This window comes from Argentina silus, assembly GCF_951799395.1.
Source record: "Argentina silus genome assembly, chromosome: 18".
Classification (NCBI taxonomy): Eukaryota; Metazoa; Chordata; class Actinopteri; order Argentiniformes; family Argentinidae; genus Argentina; species Argentina silus.
Window position 1 is genome coordinate 6,793,485 of NC_139672.1, and position 14,343 is coordinate 6,807,827.

At 43.2% G+C, this 14,343-nt stretch overlaps 3 protein-coding genes across 6 annotated transcripts in view; all 3 read left to right on the top strand.

The window, feature by feature from the left end:
* Nucleotides 1-4,378, top strand: LOC310819027 (uncharacterized protein). Its single transcript, XM_083690223.1, has 7 exons — nt 1-130; nt 784-986; nt 1,149-1,241; nt 1,332-1,424; nt 1,575-1,685; nt 1,818-1,941; nt 2,290-4,378. Exons 1-7 carry the CDS (start codon nt 127-129, stop codon nt 3,774-3,776), a joined length of 2,115 nt encoding a protein of 704 aa, XP_083546349.1. The 5' UTR covers nt 1-126; the 3' UTR covers nt 3,777-4,378.
* Nucleotides 4,379-4,600: 222 nt separating this feature from the next.
* On the top strand, nt 4,601-9,792 carry LOC310819026 (TERF1-interacting nuclear factor 2-like). 4 transcript variants are annotated; one of them, XM_083690219.1, is made up of 7 exons: nt 4,601-4,700; nt 5,514-5,716; nt 5,962-6,054; nt 6,134-6,229; nt 6,493-6,603; nt 6,900-7,023; nt 7,204-9,792. In XM_083690219.1, the coding sequence occupies exons 1-7, from the start codon at nt 4,697-4,699 to the stop codon at nt 9,171-9,173; spliced, it is 2,601 nt and encodes an 866-aa protein (XP_083546345.1). In that variant the 5' UTR covers nt 4,601-4,696; the 3' UTR covers nt 9,174-9,792. The 4 variants fall into 4 exon arrangements, with proteins under 4 accessions (XP_083546345.1, XP_083546348.1, XP_083546346.1 ...); XM_083690222.1 differs by having other exon boundaries at nt 7,299-7,485; XM_083690220.1 differs by lacking the exons at nt 4,601-4,700; nt 5,514-5,716; nt 5,962-6,054; nt 6,134-6,229; nt 6,493-6,603 and adding an exon at nt 6,607-6,708.
* A 3,445-nt stretch (nt 9,793-13,237) lies between these two features.
* Nucleotides 13,238-14,343, top strand: part of col6a1 (collagen, type VI, alpha 1) — a 19,135-nt gene continuing 18,029 nt past the window's right edge. Inside the window, exon 1 of the mRNA XM_083689541.1 lies at nt 13,238-13,495. Coding sequence (XP_083545667.1) covers nt 13,402-13,495 — 94 coding nt within the window. The 5' untranslated portion in view covers nt 13,238-13,401. The remainder of the gene's footprint in view (nt 13,496-14,343) is intronic.

Consider the following 14,343-nt stretch of genomic DNA (forward strand, 5'->3'; position numbering starts at 1 on the left):
CTCCAACAAACGAAGAAGAACACGAAGGGGAGAGGTCTCTGTTAATTAGTTTGATAGCCACTGTATAAACATAAACTTACTTTCTCTTTCCAAAACCTCAAGTAAGACGATCTTCAGTGGGGCGAAATGGGTATGTATTCGCTGATGATGTCTGGAGCTATGGAGTATGGAGCTATCAGTCATATGGGGTCTGACTAATACCTGAAACGAAGACGTTCCATGTTATGATTCTGAATATAACGTGTCAGGTGTGTAAATGTACCTTTCATACATTTCCTGAATGATCAAAACCTCGTAGTCGAGAAGAATACAATAGTACTCCATGAATGGGCAACATATGTTTGCGTTTGAAGGGATCCCATTCCCTGCGTCCAAATTCTCCATCATTTTCCTTGTAAGTGTGCAGTATAATGACTAGTGTAAGCATGGGCTCTTGCACAAATCCTGTGCATGTAGTAGAGTGTACAATTACACAGTTGATGGAAAAGGTCGGGGAACTATGAATGAGTTTCAAACAATTTGTGGAACTAACTACATTCTAAGCTGTCACTGATGAGGAAGGAAGGCTTTCTCTCTTTATCTCTGGCACTCAGGATAGATGATAGCAATGTGGGTGCCTTTCTGAAATGTGCTTTCTCCTGACGTTTTATATCAATGCAGATGAAGGAAAGATTACAATGAGAAGAGGCCATTTTAGACTGTTTTGATGCAGTCCATTGATTATTTGTACAGGCCATTAGTATAGATTACTAAACCACCTCTATACCTTTCTCCACACTGTAGAATCCCCCTTTCCACTGTCGTCCTTGGGCCTCCTGGTTCCACCACTGCGGCTCATGTCGGCAGTAATGTGGCAGGTGGTCCGCCAGAGGAACATAAAGCACTATGAGAAACTAGAGGAGTTTGTCTCTATGGTAACAGAGGCAATCCCAGAACTTCTGAACAACAAGCAGAGGAGGCTGCTTGCCTTAGGGCTTAGAGCAAGGGTAAGAGATCCACCATACTGTTCTGTACTAGCGGTGTCTTCTTTCTTATATTACATTGGCAAGATAGCATCCTGCTCGGGTCCCCCTCTAGTGTCCTACTGTGGTAACTCAAATTACAGTATAGTCTGGCAGATTATTCAAATTGTTGAATCCTTGTTTCAGATGACAGTAGATCTGCTACAATCGCAACATCCTGATTATCTCAAGACTGTCAGAAGTCACCTTGACAGAATCCGGTCATTTTGTATTAAACAGGTGAGTGTTTCTGACTTTCCTGTTTTCTTGGGAAAAAGACTAGTAAGAGTAGGTGTTCAGCTTATGAGGTCTGTGTGTCTTATGTTACAGTCTGATGCAGCAATGGAAGCACCTGAGGCTAACTTTGTTAGGCTGGTCGAAAGCCTACTGGAAGACCCAGATGGGCGGGAACACTTCCTCAAGGTACAGTGAAGCTTCAATTCATTTGATGTGGATCATATTTCTTTCCTGTTTCCATTCACTGAACAAGATGGGTGACAAGAGAACGTCAGAGATCAGCTATAATATCAAAGAAGGGATGATTTTAATTGTCTCTCTACATCTGACTTTCAGAATGTGTTTCCTGTGGAGTACGGCCCTGGCTTTGACTCAGCGCTGCAGACACTGGTCTGTGAGTTCCTCTCCAGACTGGAGGAGCTACTGCCAGTACCAGACTTCAAGGAGGTACAGAGACTACACTGAGACAGCGTCATCAAGCAGATGTTCACTATGTAGAATAATAGTAGAAAGTGTAGCATTAATTCATCATACTCTAACAAGACTTATTTTCCATTATATTCTTGCTGTTGTCTTTAGACTGCGTCCTGGATCAGTGGTGCCCCCACTGTCCTGGAAGAGTACATGCGGTGTGTCTCTCACGGAAATGACCTGAAATTCCTTCTCCAGAGCAAACAATGCCATGGGAGGTTGGCCAAGAGTGGTAAGGTTCTATCTGAGAGTCTGTGTAATGTGTATATCTTTGTGTGTTCCCCATTGACTGGCATGTGTGAGTAGTAATTTAATCTACCCTGAAACAATTGTGTTGCTTAGTAACCCTAGTTTCTTTTTAGTTTCTAGCTTTTCTTTCTTTTTTTGCACAAAATGAAGCTCAAATTATTTGTGTACATTACCACAACATTACTATGTGTGAGTCTTGCTGAAGAATTCATAAGATAATCATAAACTAAACAGTTTAATAACAGATCATAAACAGTTACTTCGTCTTTAATGTCAGAGGGAATTTGAAATACAATTGTTTCTCTTTTCTTTTCTTTTTTTTGCCTTTAAGCTCCCATGCCATCTGAGGATCGCCTCCTGTCTGCCTTATCTCTTCCTCCCTCAATGAGAATTGCCAATGCCTCTCACCAAAGCACATGTGACAGCAAATCAAAAGCTTTCCCTGACTTTGAGAGCCCCACTACCCAGGCTAGCGATGTGCAGCTGGGGACCTTGAGGGACAGTGCCCAATTGACTGAGCGAAGAGCAAGCTTCAATGGGAATGAGAACAGGACAGATGTGAATGAAACCCAAGGAGGGAAAGATCAGCACGGTGTGGGAAGTGTGGAGAAGCCGAGTGTTAGATTGTGTTCTGAGGAAGAAGGGAAGGTTCTAGATAGTCCTGGAGATAAACAAAAGAAAACTGACACTGCTCCTCAGGATGCGATGCTTCATGAGGGACCTTCGGCCAGCTCTGAAGCGCCCTCCACCTCAACAGAGAGCCCCACGTCCTCCACTACAAACTCCATAGTGTGTGGCCCTCCACGACGGCGGGTCGCCCACAAGTGCCCTCAGTGTGGGAGGTGTTTTATCTATCGCTATGAACTTCTTGAACACCAGAGACTCCACACTGGCGAGAACCCCTACAAGTGTTCCCAGTGTGGGAAAGCCTTCAGGAGAACATCTGACCTGTCTACTCACAGGCGGACACAGTGTGTAAACGCCGCCTATATTTGTATCAAATGCGGGAGCAGTTTTGGTTCTATACATGAGAAGTTTAGGCACCTGTGCTCACAGCAGACGGCCCAAAAGTTTGACTGTTCACAGTGTGGGAAGAGCTTCAAGAAGGCGTACTTGCTGGGAAAGCACCAGCTGACTCATACGCAGGACCGTCTTTTCAAGTGCAGACAGTGTGGTGAGGCTTTTCCCAGCATGAGTGAGTTGAGGACCCACCAAAGGATGCATCCAGTGGAGAACGCACTCCAGTGCAAGCACTGTGGGAAGTTCTATAGTTCCCCGGCCTCTCTGGCAGGCCATGAACAGCGTCATAACCAGAAGAGAACACAAGTTTGTCCTCGCTGTGGGAAGGCTTTTAAAAATAAATCTGACCTGAAGCTACACATGCGCACTCACACAGGTGAGCGCCCTTTTCAGTGCACCTACTGTGGAAAGCGTTTCTCAGTGTCAGGGAATCTGAATATACACATACGGACTCACACTGGAGAGAAACCCTATCTTTGCTCTGATTGTGGTAAGGCTTTCTGTTCGGGGGGCGAGCTGCAGATCCACAGGCGTACCCACACAGGCGAGAAGCCATACAAATGCACTGTCTGTGGTAAAGGATTCACCATGGCAAGTAAAGTAACGCTTCACATGCGTGTTCACACTGGGGAACGTCCGTACACTTGTCATGAGTGTGGGAAAGGTTTTTCACGTGGTAATGAATTAAAGAAACACATGCTTAACCACTCAGGGGTGAGACCATACCCTTGTCATGTCTGTACAAAGACTTACACTTGCCTTAATCACCTGAAGAGACACCTTAAAACTCATTCTTAAAGAAAACGGTCTGTGCATTTAAGTTGAGTTCAAACCTACAAATGTGTTAATGATTAGATTAGTTACAGTGAATCATGAACTTATTGAAACCCTCTGAAAAACTGTAATTCTATTGTGAAAATAACTTACAACGATTTGTATTATACCAATGTATACAACTGTTGGCTTGGTGTGTTTATTCTTTTTTTTCCTGTTGAGATAATAAAGGATAAATGATAAAGGAATCATGGAATATGTTTGCCACTGTCATGAGTGAACTGCTGTTATGCTTTGCTTCGACTGCAAGCGACATTTTTTGTTTGTTGCAGTTATTTTTGGTCTTGATGGTCATAATAATAATAATAATAATAATACAGTTGACCCACTGCAATAGCAGTTTCTATGTTGAACTTGTTGACCCCATAATTATGCAAAAAACTATTTTTGTTTAATAAATGCTATCATCACCATATTTTATCTGACTTGGTTTATTTGCAGCATGTTTGGTAATTGTATGAGTATATTTAGTCCCTGATTTCTTTTTCTAGTCTTAGGATATATGGTATTCAAATTGTCTTCAAAATACTGTAAATTTGGGGTTTGGTGGTTCATTATCAGAAAACGATTGACTTGTTGACTGTGATAAATGTTGCTTCTGTATAGCGGTCTTAAAAGGATTGTCGTTGATTAAACTGATCCAAGATCCGTGTTTCCAAGAATCTTCACTCGGGAAAGGATGAGGGTAGACGCAAAGAATGATCTGCTCTTGACCAATTACGTTCAAGTTGTCTTGCGGCCGCCTTTGCTCATTGGCTGCGCTGCTACAACTTCCCTCTGACATGTAGCTAGGACTGTCGTAAACGAAACAAATGCTATGCTAGTGATGTGAAACATTTCTCAAATCTGAAAACTCCGCACGTAGAAGTTTATCAGAGGGAGACATGGGTATGTATACATTGTTGTTGTCATGGAACGTTAGCTACATTGCAACCTTATCGGTTGTTTGGCAGATGTACTATAGTTGAGTATCAGGTAGCTAGCTAGCTAGCAGTTAGCTTTGTTTCGGGGTCAGTCTAATTGCTGGGAAAGAAGTATGCAAGGAAAGGTTCCTGTTATGAAAGGTCGTTGTTAACACGTTGCAAAGAACTTACAACGTTCTTGATAAACTTTTATTTTCTGTTTGAGTGATCCCTTATTCAGGTACCTAATAAAAGTTACGTTACAAACCTAAAACGTTGTCACGAACGTTCCAAGAAAGGTTTTTATCCCAGGAATTAGTCATACCCGTGTTTCGGACTAATCCCTGAAACAATGAGCATTACCCCGCGCTCGTACTGCTAGCTAGCTAATGTTGATAACTAGCCAGCTATCTAACTTGCTAACGTGGTAATCATGTATCATTCTCTAACTTTCATTCATTTATTGATGAAATGTCCACCAGGTCCATTTTAATCATGGATCAATGGTCAACTTTGTTCGTATGTGTTTGACAATTCAATAGATCTAGAATGTTACAGGCCAACATTGCAGGTAGACTGACCCCACAACCTAGCAAAGGGCTTCGCCTAGAGCTGAACTCTGGGTCCCTTAGGGTGTCCATTTGGCTTGTTTTCTTTCTTGAAAGGGTTCACTCTGTACTCAGGAAGGAAGGAACATACGTAGTTGCTCTTCTTCAATTCTTTTGACAACTCAAGCAGGGTCCAAGTTTGGTGTCTCATCCTCCTCCTCCCTCCCTCCCTCCCTCCCTCCACACTCTAGAATCCCCTCTGCCACTATCATCCTTGGGCCTCCTAGTTCCACCTCTGCGGCTGAGGTCAGCAGTGATGTGGCAGGTGGTGCGGCAGAGGAACATAAAGCACTATGGGAGACTGGAGGAATTTGTCTCTATGGTTACAGAGGCAGTTCCAGAACTTTTGAGCGAAAGGGAGAGGAGACTGCTCTCTCTGGGGCTAAGAGCAAGGGTAAGAGCATCGAGTGTTCCAAATCCACGCCAGCCCCTAGTTATCTACTTAATATATAATAAGCATTGCAGAACTTTTATAGTATATTATGGTATTCAAGACACAACTGTGCTGTCCTTTAACCTTTATCCTCTTCACTTACTGTTTCTCGTATATAATTGCTAGTTTCTACCATTCTCTTGTGGGTTTCAAGTAAGAGGACACCATAAATGATGATGATGGTAATCAGTGTATCTTTGTCGTAGATGACTCTGGAGCTGTTACGCTCAGAACACCCAGAGGATCTTGACACTGTTAAAACCCACCTTGACAGAATCCAATCGTCTTGTACAGAAGAGGTGAGTCATTGTGATTTGCTTGTTTTCTTTGACATGAGAAAGTCTTCAGCTTGTAATGTCTGTGTGTCTTGTGATGCAGTCAAATGATGCCGTGATTGAAGCACCGGAAGCTAACTTCATGAGGCTGGTCCAAAGCCTTCTGGATGACACAGAGGGGAGGGAACATTTCCTCAAGGTAAGATGCTGCTCAGAATAAACTGATAGATTTATTCTGGTCCAATAAATATTTGTGCTTTATTGCTCAAACACACAACCACTTTCTTTCTCTCTGTGGCCCGGTCCAAATTACTTAAACGCATCCTAAATATTTAAAGTGTCTGGTAGGTTAAACTTGAACCTTGCTTTCACTTATCGGATCACATCGATAATCTTAAGGAAGGAAGGTTGCATTTTTATGTATTCAAACAGGTTCTAAATCACTCTTCATCTGACTTTCAGAATGTGTTCCCCGTGGAGTACGGCCCTGATTTTGACTCAGCGCTGCAGACACTGGTCTGTGAGTTCCTCTCCAGACTAGAGGAGCTGCTGCCAGTACCAGACTTCAAGCAGGTACAGACATCCCACTGAGACGGTAGCACAGACTCTGCAAACTGACAATATGGCTCCAATTGAATCAATTTTCAATGAAGGCAAACTGTACTGCTGATTCACCCGGTATGTTTACGCTGTACTTGAAGATAGGTGGGCTTTTTGCAGCATAAACCATTGACAGTGCAGACATAGAAATACAATGTTGTTTGATTGTGAAAATGTCATTAGATGCACATTTTTGTTGGTGATCCACTGGATTGTATGAACAAATTGCAGAGTGAAGCCTTAATAAACATTCTTGCTGTTATCTTTAGACTGCATCCTGGATCAGTGAGGCCCCATCTGTCCTGGAGGAGTGTATGCAGACTGTTTCTGATGAAGATGACCTGAAATTCCTGCTCCAGAACAAACAATGCCATGGGAAGTTGGCCAAGAACGGTGAGTCTGAGAACTGGAATGTGTATAAGAAATTAACTTTAAATTAAAATATGTTCAGATTGTCTTCATAAAAACAATTCCAAGATAGTGTAAATGTTTCTTGAGTGTCATAAGATGCAAATATGATGTTAAGATTCAGGGAAATTTGGAAATACCACACTAACCTGTCTTTGTGTGCAGCTCCATTCCAACCAGAGGATCACCTTCTCACTTCCTTATCTTTTCCTGCCTCACTGAAAATGGCCAATGCCTCTCACCAAATCACATGTGACCAGGAAATGAATGCTGCTCCCCAGTCTGTGTTGCTTGAAGAAGATCCTTCAGCCAGCTCTGAAGTTCCTACCACCTCAGTTGAGTGCCAAACAACCTTCAAAGCAGAGCCAACTGAGCCAGACCGGCATCTACAGCGAGTTGTCCATAAGTGCCCCCAGTGTGTGAAGAGTTTTAAGTATCGATATGAACTTCTTGAACACCTGAGATTTCACACAGGGGAGAGACCTTACAAGTGCTCTCAGTGCATAAAATCATTCAGAACTGCAACTGAGCTGTCCGGCCACAGGAGGAGAAAGTGTAAGAATGCAGCCTATCTTTGTATCAAGTGCGGGAGCAGTTTCGGATCTACACTCGAGAAGTTCAGACATCAGTGCACACAACGGGTGCGAAGGTACAACTGTTCAACATGTGGGAAGAGCTTCGGTAAGCTGCTCTTGCTGAAGGAGCACCAGCTAACACACACCCAGGACCGTTGTTTCAAGTGTGGATACTGTGGGGAGGGTTTCCTTGCAATTGGAGACTTGAGATACCATCAGAGGATGGATCATGAGAAACCCTTCCAGTGCAACCAATGTGGGAAGTGCTTCATCTCCACTAAGAGTCTGGCTAAGCATGAACAGCGCCATCTTCAGGCACTTCCTGACGGTGAGAGCCCCACCCTGCAGGCCCATGATTCGGATGAGGGGACCGGTGTACTGACGATTGTGACAAAAGAAGGCAAACAAAAGAGAAGAATGTCTGCTTCTCAGACTGTGATGCTTGACGATGCATCTTCTCCCAGCTCTCAAATTCCTTCCACTTCAACCGAGAGCCCCACATCCTTCAAAACAAATCTTGTTATATCTCTTCGTCCCCGGCAGCGTGCGTCCCATAATTGCCCCCAGTGTGGGAGATGTTTTAGATATCGGTATGAATTCCTTGAGCACCAAAGATTTCACACAGGGGGGAAGCCTTACAAGTGTTCTCAGTGTGGAAAGGCGTTCAGAAGAGAAACAGACCTGTCTGGTCACAGGCGGAGAAAGTGCAAGAATGCTGCCTATATCTGTACAAAATGTGGGAGCAGTTTTAGATCTCAACGTGAGAGGGCTAGACATCAGTGTTCAGAACAGACCCAAAGGTTTGACTGTTCACATTGCGGGAAGAGCTTTAAGAAGTCACACTTGCTTAGGAATCACCAGCTGAAAAGTCACCAGCTAACCCACACCCAAGACCACCGTTTCAAGTGCAGATACTGTGGGGAGGGATTTCCTGGGTTAAGTGAGTTGAGGATCCATCAGAGGATTCATCATGAGAAACCCTATGAGTGCAGCCAATGTGGAAAGTGCTTCATTTCCCCAAAATGTCTGATGAACCATGAACTGCGTCACAACCAGGAGAAATCAGAACTTTGTCGTCGCTGTGGGAAAGGTTTTAAGAATAAATATGATCTGAAGCTACATATGCGTACTCATACAGGCGAGCGCCCATACCAGTGCACCTACTGCTCGAAATGTTTCACATCCTCAGGAAGTCTGAATAATCACATAAGGATTCACACGGGAGAGAAGCCCTACTTTTGCACTGTCTGTGGTAAGGCTTTCAACCAAGCTGGTGCGCTTCAGAGCCATATTCGCACCCACACAGGGGAGAAGCCTTTCAAATGTACCCTCTGTACCAAAGCATTCACCACAGCAAGTAAAGTAACGCTGCACATGCGTGTTCATACAGGTGAACGCCCATACACCTGCACCCAATGTGGGAAAGGTTTCTCAGATGGGAGTGTGTTAAAAAAGCATGTGTTAAACCACTCAGGGGTGAGACCGTACCATTGTCATGTTTGTTCAAAGACCTACACATGCCTCAATCACCTAAAGAGACACTTGAAAACTCACTCTTGAGGTACAGTAAAACTCTGTCCAGGACTCCATTTAAGTTGAGTTGAACTACAATTTAAACTGTGGTTAGCTGACTTGACGAGCAGTAGTGGATCATCCGTTGTCTATTCCAATTGACCGCTGCTGAGAAAATGCATTCCTTGAACTAGAGTTGTTCTCACTGAAGAATACCGTGCTGCATGTAAGGAGAATGTCAGTTAAATACAGCATTGACTGAACTAAGTGTCATCCATACTGGAATTGTTAGTGAATGTTATTGGCAGCAATGAGGTGAAACCATAATGGTGATTTGTCTTGGAGCAAGGCGTAGCATATTCCCATACTTTTGGCTTACTGAAGGAGCTAGTGTTTTCATATTGTACTTCCTCTTTTGCCCACAGAAAACTGTTAAAATTGCAGCTTGCAATGCTTTGTTAGTAGCTGTAAATAGTTATTTTATTTTGACAGAGTGCATCAGTTTGAACGACCATTAGAATTGCTGTAAATTAATGGATTGAAAATGTGCTATGTTCTGCTTAAAAAGCTGTTATATTTTCGAAGAAGTGCATTACAAATGCTGTTTGAATTGCTGTAAACCTGCAGATTGATTGCATCTTCCATTGAAGATCTTTCATTAAAGAAATGTGATAAAAATCTGACTTGATTTGTTTGACACTTGTTCTTGTTAATGCTTGGGAAAATGTGATAACTGTTCCATCATTTTAATTTGCCTGTCTCTACACTGTCAGTGGAGGCTGGTGGAGATAGAAATTGGAGGACGGGCTCATTGTAATGCATGGAAAGGAATGAGGAATGGTATAAAACACGTGTGTTTGATACCATTCCCACCTGTTTGATGTCATCCCTTATTCCATTCCATACATTATAATAGGCCGTCCTCCGATTTCTACCTCCACCAACCTCCCATGATTATGCCTACTTAATATAATAACATCGACAATGTAATTTCAAGTACATGTACCACTAGAGGGTGCTAATGACTCAAAATCACTCAGAAGACACATTCCACATCTCAATAACCAGGACAAGGCAAGGGTTGGTGAGGAGGGAGGGAATGGAGAGGGGGCATTGCTGAGCAGGGACTTTTCTTAACGGAAATTGTATTTTTCCTGTCATTAACCTTGTTTGGTTAAGTCTAAATGTTTGGACTCTTGGATAGAGCTGCACCCACTTCCTGTTCCTTTGATTAGCAGACAACACAACAGACAAACGCTAACAGAATCTTACGAACTTGAAACAATTTTCTTTGTCAGCATGGAACCATAAATTAGTACCCCGCTGGTCTTGACCAGAACCACCACCACCACGCTACACCACATTCCCAATTACAACAGAGATCATTTACACAAGTGCCCTGTGAGTCATACTCACGCACACACACACAAACACACTAATCCCCTCCATCTGGGCTGTGCTGGGTTGTGATGGATGGATGTTCCTGTTCAAACTGAAAAGGAAAAGATGGGATCATTGTGGGTTTCATGCTAATCTCCCCCTCTTTTCTCCCTTCTCTTTCTCTAGTGGTTTTATTGAAGACCAAATAATCAGTTGAACCATTGAGCGGGAATCTGGAAACTGTAATATGAAAATATTACTTTTCAGTTTAAAAATGCAATGTGGTCAAATGAGACTAGTTACCTTCAACTACTGGTTGTCTTGATTGGCTGCACATACAGTACAGTCCCAGTCTGTTACCACAGAAAGACAGAATTCTCCATAAATCTCCTGGCAGCTAGTTTATAGTTCTACAGAACTGCTTTTTAAGAACAGCTGGTGTGTGTGGGAAAGAGAGAGGGCTGGTACCTACCAGTGCTTGTGTGCTCAAACAAGATTTTTTAAAAGACATTATCAATGCAGGAGTCATCTGACTGTTTTGTATGAAGTGGCTGTACAATATGTACTTGTATGTTTGGTTTTGGGATCACACAGGTGAGGAGACCACACCATTCTTACTGGCACTGCTGCATGAATGGACTGCACCTCCCCCCCTGTCCGTACTGAAGATCCCTGGCAGATCCCTGTGGAACAGCTCCATGATCTCATTTCCACCTGCTAGGACAAAGACACTCCAACGACCCTTTCTGCAAACTGCTAATAATACTAATTATGTAACGGCAAAGAAAAATACATACCAATGGCCTTTTATGTTTTAGCCAATCTATAATGTTCTTTTGTATTGGGTTGCTTTAAAAAAAACTCGAGCGAAGAATCTACTTCTCCTGTTGAAAACGGTCATAGTCATATACGTCAATTCTAGCCCCAGTATTGACTTTAAAGTATAAAAACAATAACTTTGGACGTAAACCCAGTAATTTCATAACCAAATCAGTCTGAGAACACTCGTGATTAGCGGAAAGTTATGTGAAGGTTCGGCTTTGGACAGTACATCAAACCACACCTCCAAGAAACAAATGTCATTCTCAGACAGTTGCATTTTTTGAAAATCAGGATGAGGTTAATCAAGACAAAATCAGCCAGTGGAGTTTTGAGGTCATAAAGATATACTTGGAGTCATGTCAGTTATATAAGGGACATCCTTCTTCTTATAATCAAGATGCACACTGTCTCCAGTCTCTCCTATGCAGACATGCTTCCCGTAACACCTCACACTGAACAATGTTTTCTTCTTAGTTTGCATGTGCCCTGGCTGCATCCCACATATTGTAAGCATGTTGATGCTGACGGCAGCCAACTAAGGCCTGATGTTTCATCAGTTTAGTAACAATTGCTTGTTTCACATACAGACGAGTACACACACATCTTCACATACACTCACACACACACATCTGCCAAGAAAGCTTGCAGATTTACTATGAGGCCACGCTATTAAACACAGATTATTACCAGATGTCTCTCAACCCTCCCCCTCTTCTCTTCCTTCTCTCTTTCCCTTCCTCTCTTTCTCTCTCCTCTACTTCTCCCTGTCCGTCTCCCCCGCTGCTAGCTTCCTGTCCCGCCCTCCCCTTGTCTCTGTCCCTCACCCTCTCTTCACCCCCCCCCCCCCCCAACCCCCTCCTTTCCCGCACTCCCCTTCTCTCAATTTGCTTCTCCACACTAAATGACTTTTTCTCTCTGTAACAGTGATCTCAGTGGAAAATCTGAGTGCAGGCCAGATTCTCTCTGCAGTCTCACAGTCTGCTTACAGCAAGACACACTCATTTTCCCTCCCATTTTCCCTCCCTCCCACGCACAGCAACCAAGATCACCACCCACCCATCAACATCCCTCAGTCTCAACACAACTTCCCAATGTCTCCCCCCTCTCCCCTTTTTCTTTCCCCCTCTCTCCCCTACCCTCAGTACCCTTCCCCACTCTCTCCCCTACCCTCTGTACCCTCTCCCTTTCTCTGCAACCATCCCTTGCCTTTGCAAAAACGCAAGGGGGAACTCTTTCTCTTTCTGAGAATAAGAGGCTGAAAGGAACATCCCTCTCTCCCTCCCTTCCACCCTCCCTCCCTCCTTCTCTCTCCATCTTTTATGTTCGGGTCATGTCTGGACACTGAAGTAAAACAGATGTGTGGAAATGTATTCTCCCTCTCAATAAGAGAGAGAGAGAGAGAGAGAGAGAGAGAGAGAGAGAGAAATATTTTACAAAAGTAAAATAAATAAAACGATGCAATGTGAATTGAACAAAAGTTCCTGTCATCTGTTTATCATAAAGCTGAAATAGGTCACTGAAAATAATAACTCATACTATATTAATACCGTATGTTTGAACATTATGTGTACATGATTCATGATACAGTTTGATTACTGTGTTTATGATTACTGTCCGTTGCTGGACTATTTATTTACAAATATAGGCCTATTTGCTTCTTATAGAAAATTGCCCCACGAATTAAAATTGCATAAAAAAAACATGGCAAAGGAAGACACATCTATAACACAAAGAAAAAGTCATGCAAACAGCCTTCTATTATTGGCTAGAACATCGTCACTGAGCATAGGCCTGATTCTGATATCAAATCTGCGCGTTCTCGGCTCCGCAGCTCAGGACTGAGCGCGTGAACTCCTCCTCCTCTCGAGGCGTTCCGACCGCTGGACTGGTCCTCCTTAGCGCGCGCCCGGGCTCTCGGTGGTGTAACGGAATTAGAACGGCTGCGAAACTTGAGTTTACCTAAACTTCGGTTCGGAGGTTCGGGGTTCGGGTTGGAGCGGTTTGGTATATTTCGGATTTGGGTTTGAAGATTTGAGTTTTGTTTGCAACTAGGTGTTGCAGCTGATAGATCGCCATGGAGACTCGCGGAGTTCTCCTCGCACTTATGTGCGTCGCCGCGCTATGGGCTGGGGCTCAAGCGCAAATCCAGGGCAGACCCAAGTTTGCGGGTGAGTTTATAGGTTTTTTTAGGATATGCATCTAATTACGGGTTGCTTTGTATAGATTTGTAAATAAAGCACAAAGCAAATGTGACCTAACAAACTAACGGCTCGGTATCAGAATGAAATACAACTGAAAATAAAAGCAACCAGATGTTCAGTTATTTTCTATTGTGCGGAACAAAGCGTTCAGTCTGAAATAAAAAGTTATAAAATGTAGTTGAGTAGACTTGTAGATGAGTTGGCCTGTTGGCCTATATTACTGTACTGGTTTGGTTGTCGAGGTATGTGTCTCTGTCTGTTTGGTTAATTAGAAAAGTAACCTATTGGGGGTAGGCAATTACTGAGCTTAGTCCATTATGTCTGTCTGCCGTTGTCAGAGCTATAGACACTCCTACAAACAGTGAGACTCAAGAGTGAGCGGACTAGGCCTTCAGGAACAGAACCTCCTGAGAACTCTTATCATTCTGTAGCCATGGGTGACTTTTATAAATTTTTGTGTAATGCATTGAGTTAATCCATTATTAATCAATGGCATGTAGTGTCCATAAACATTCATTGAAATGTCCCTGCTGTGTGTCTATCATTGAGTGCCACAGAGAGAGAGAGATGATTATATCCATCACTGGGTGCTATAAAGCCATATCAACATCCATGATGGACATCCTGTTTGAGGGTTGGATGGGGCTTGCACCTACACCCGACAACTCAATTGTATTATTGTATTGTATTGCACTGCATGTACTGTTTGGATCCATGTCCTGTTGTGTCTGCACCAAATTAATTTCCCCTTGTTGGATAATAAAGTGTCTGTCTGTCTGTCTGTCTGTCTGTCTGTCTGTCTGTCTGTCTGTCTG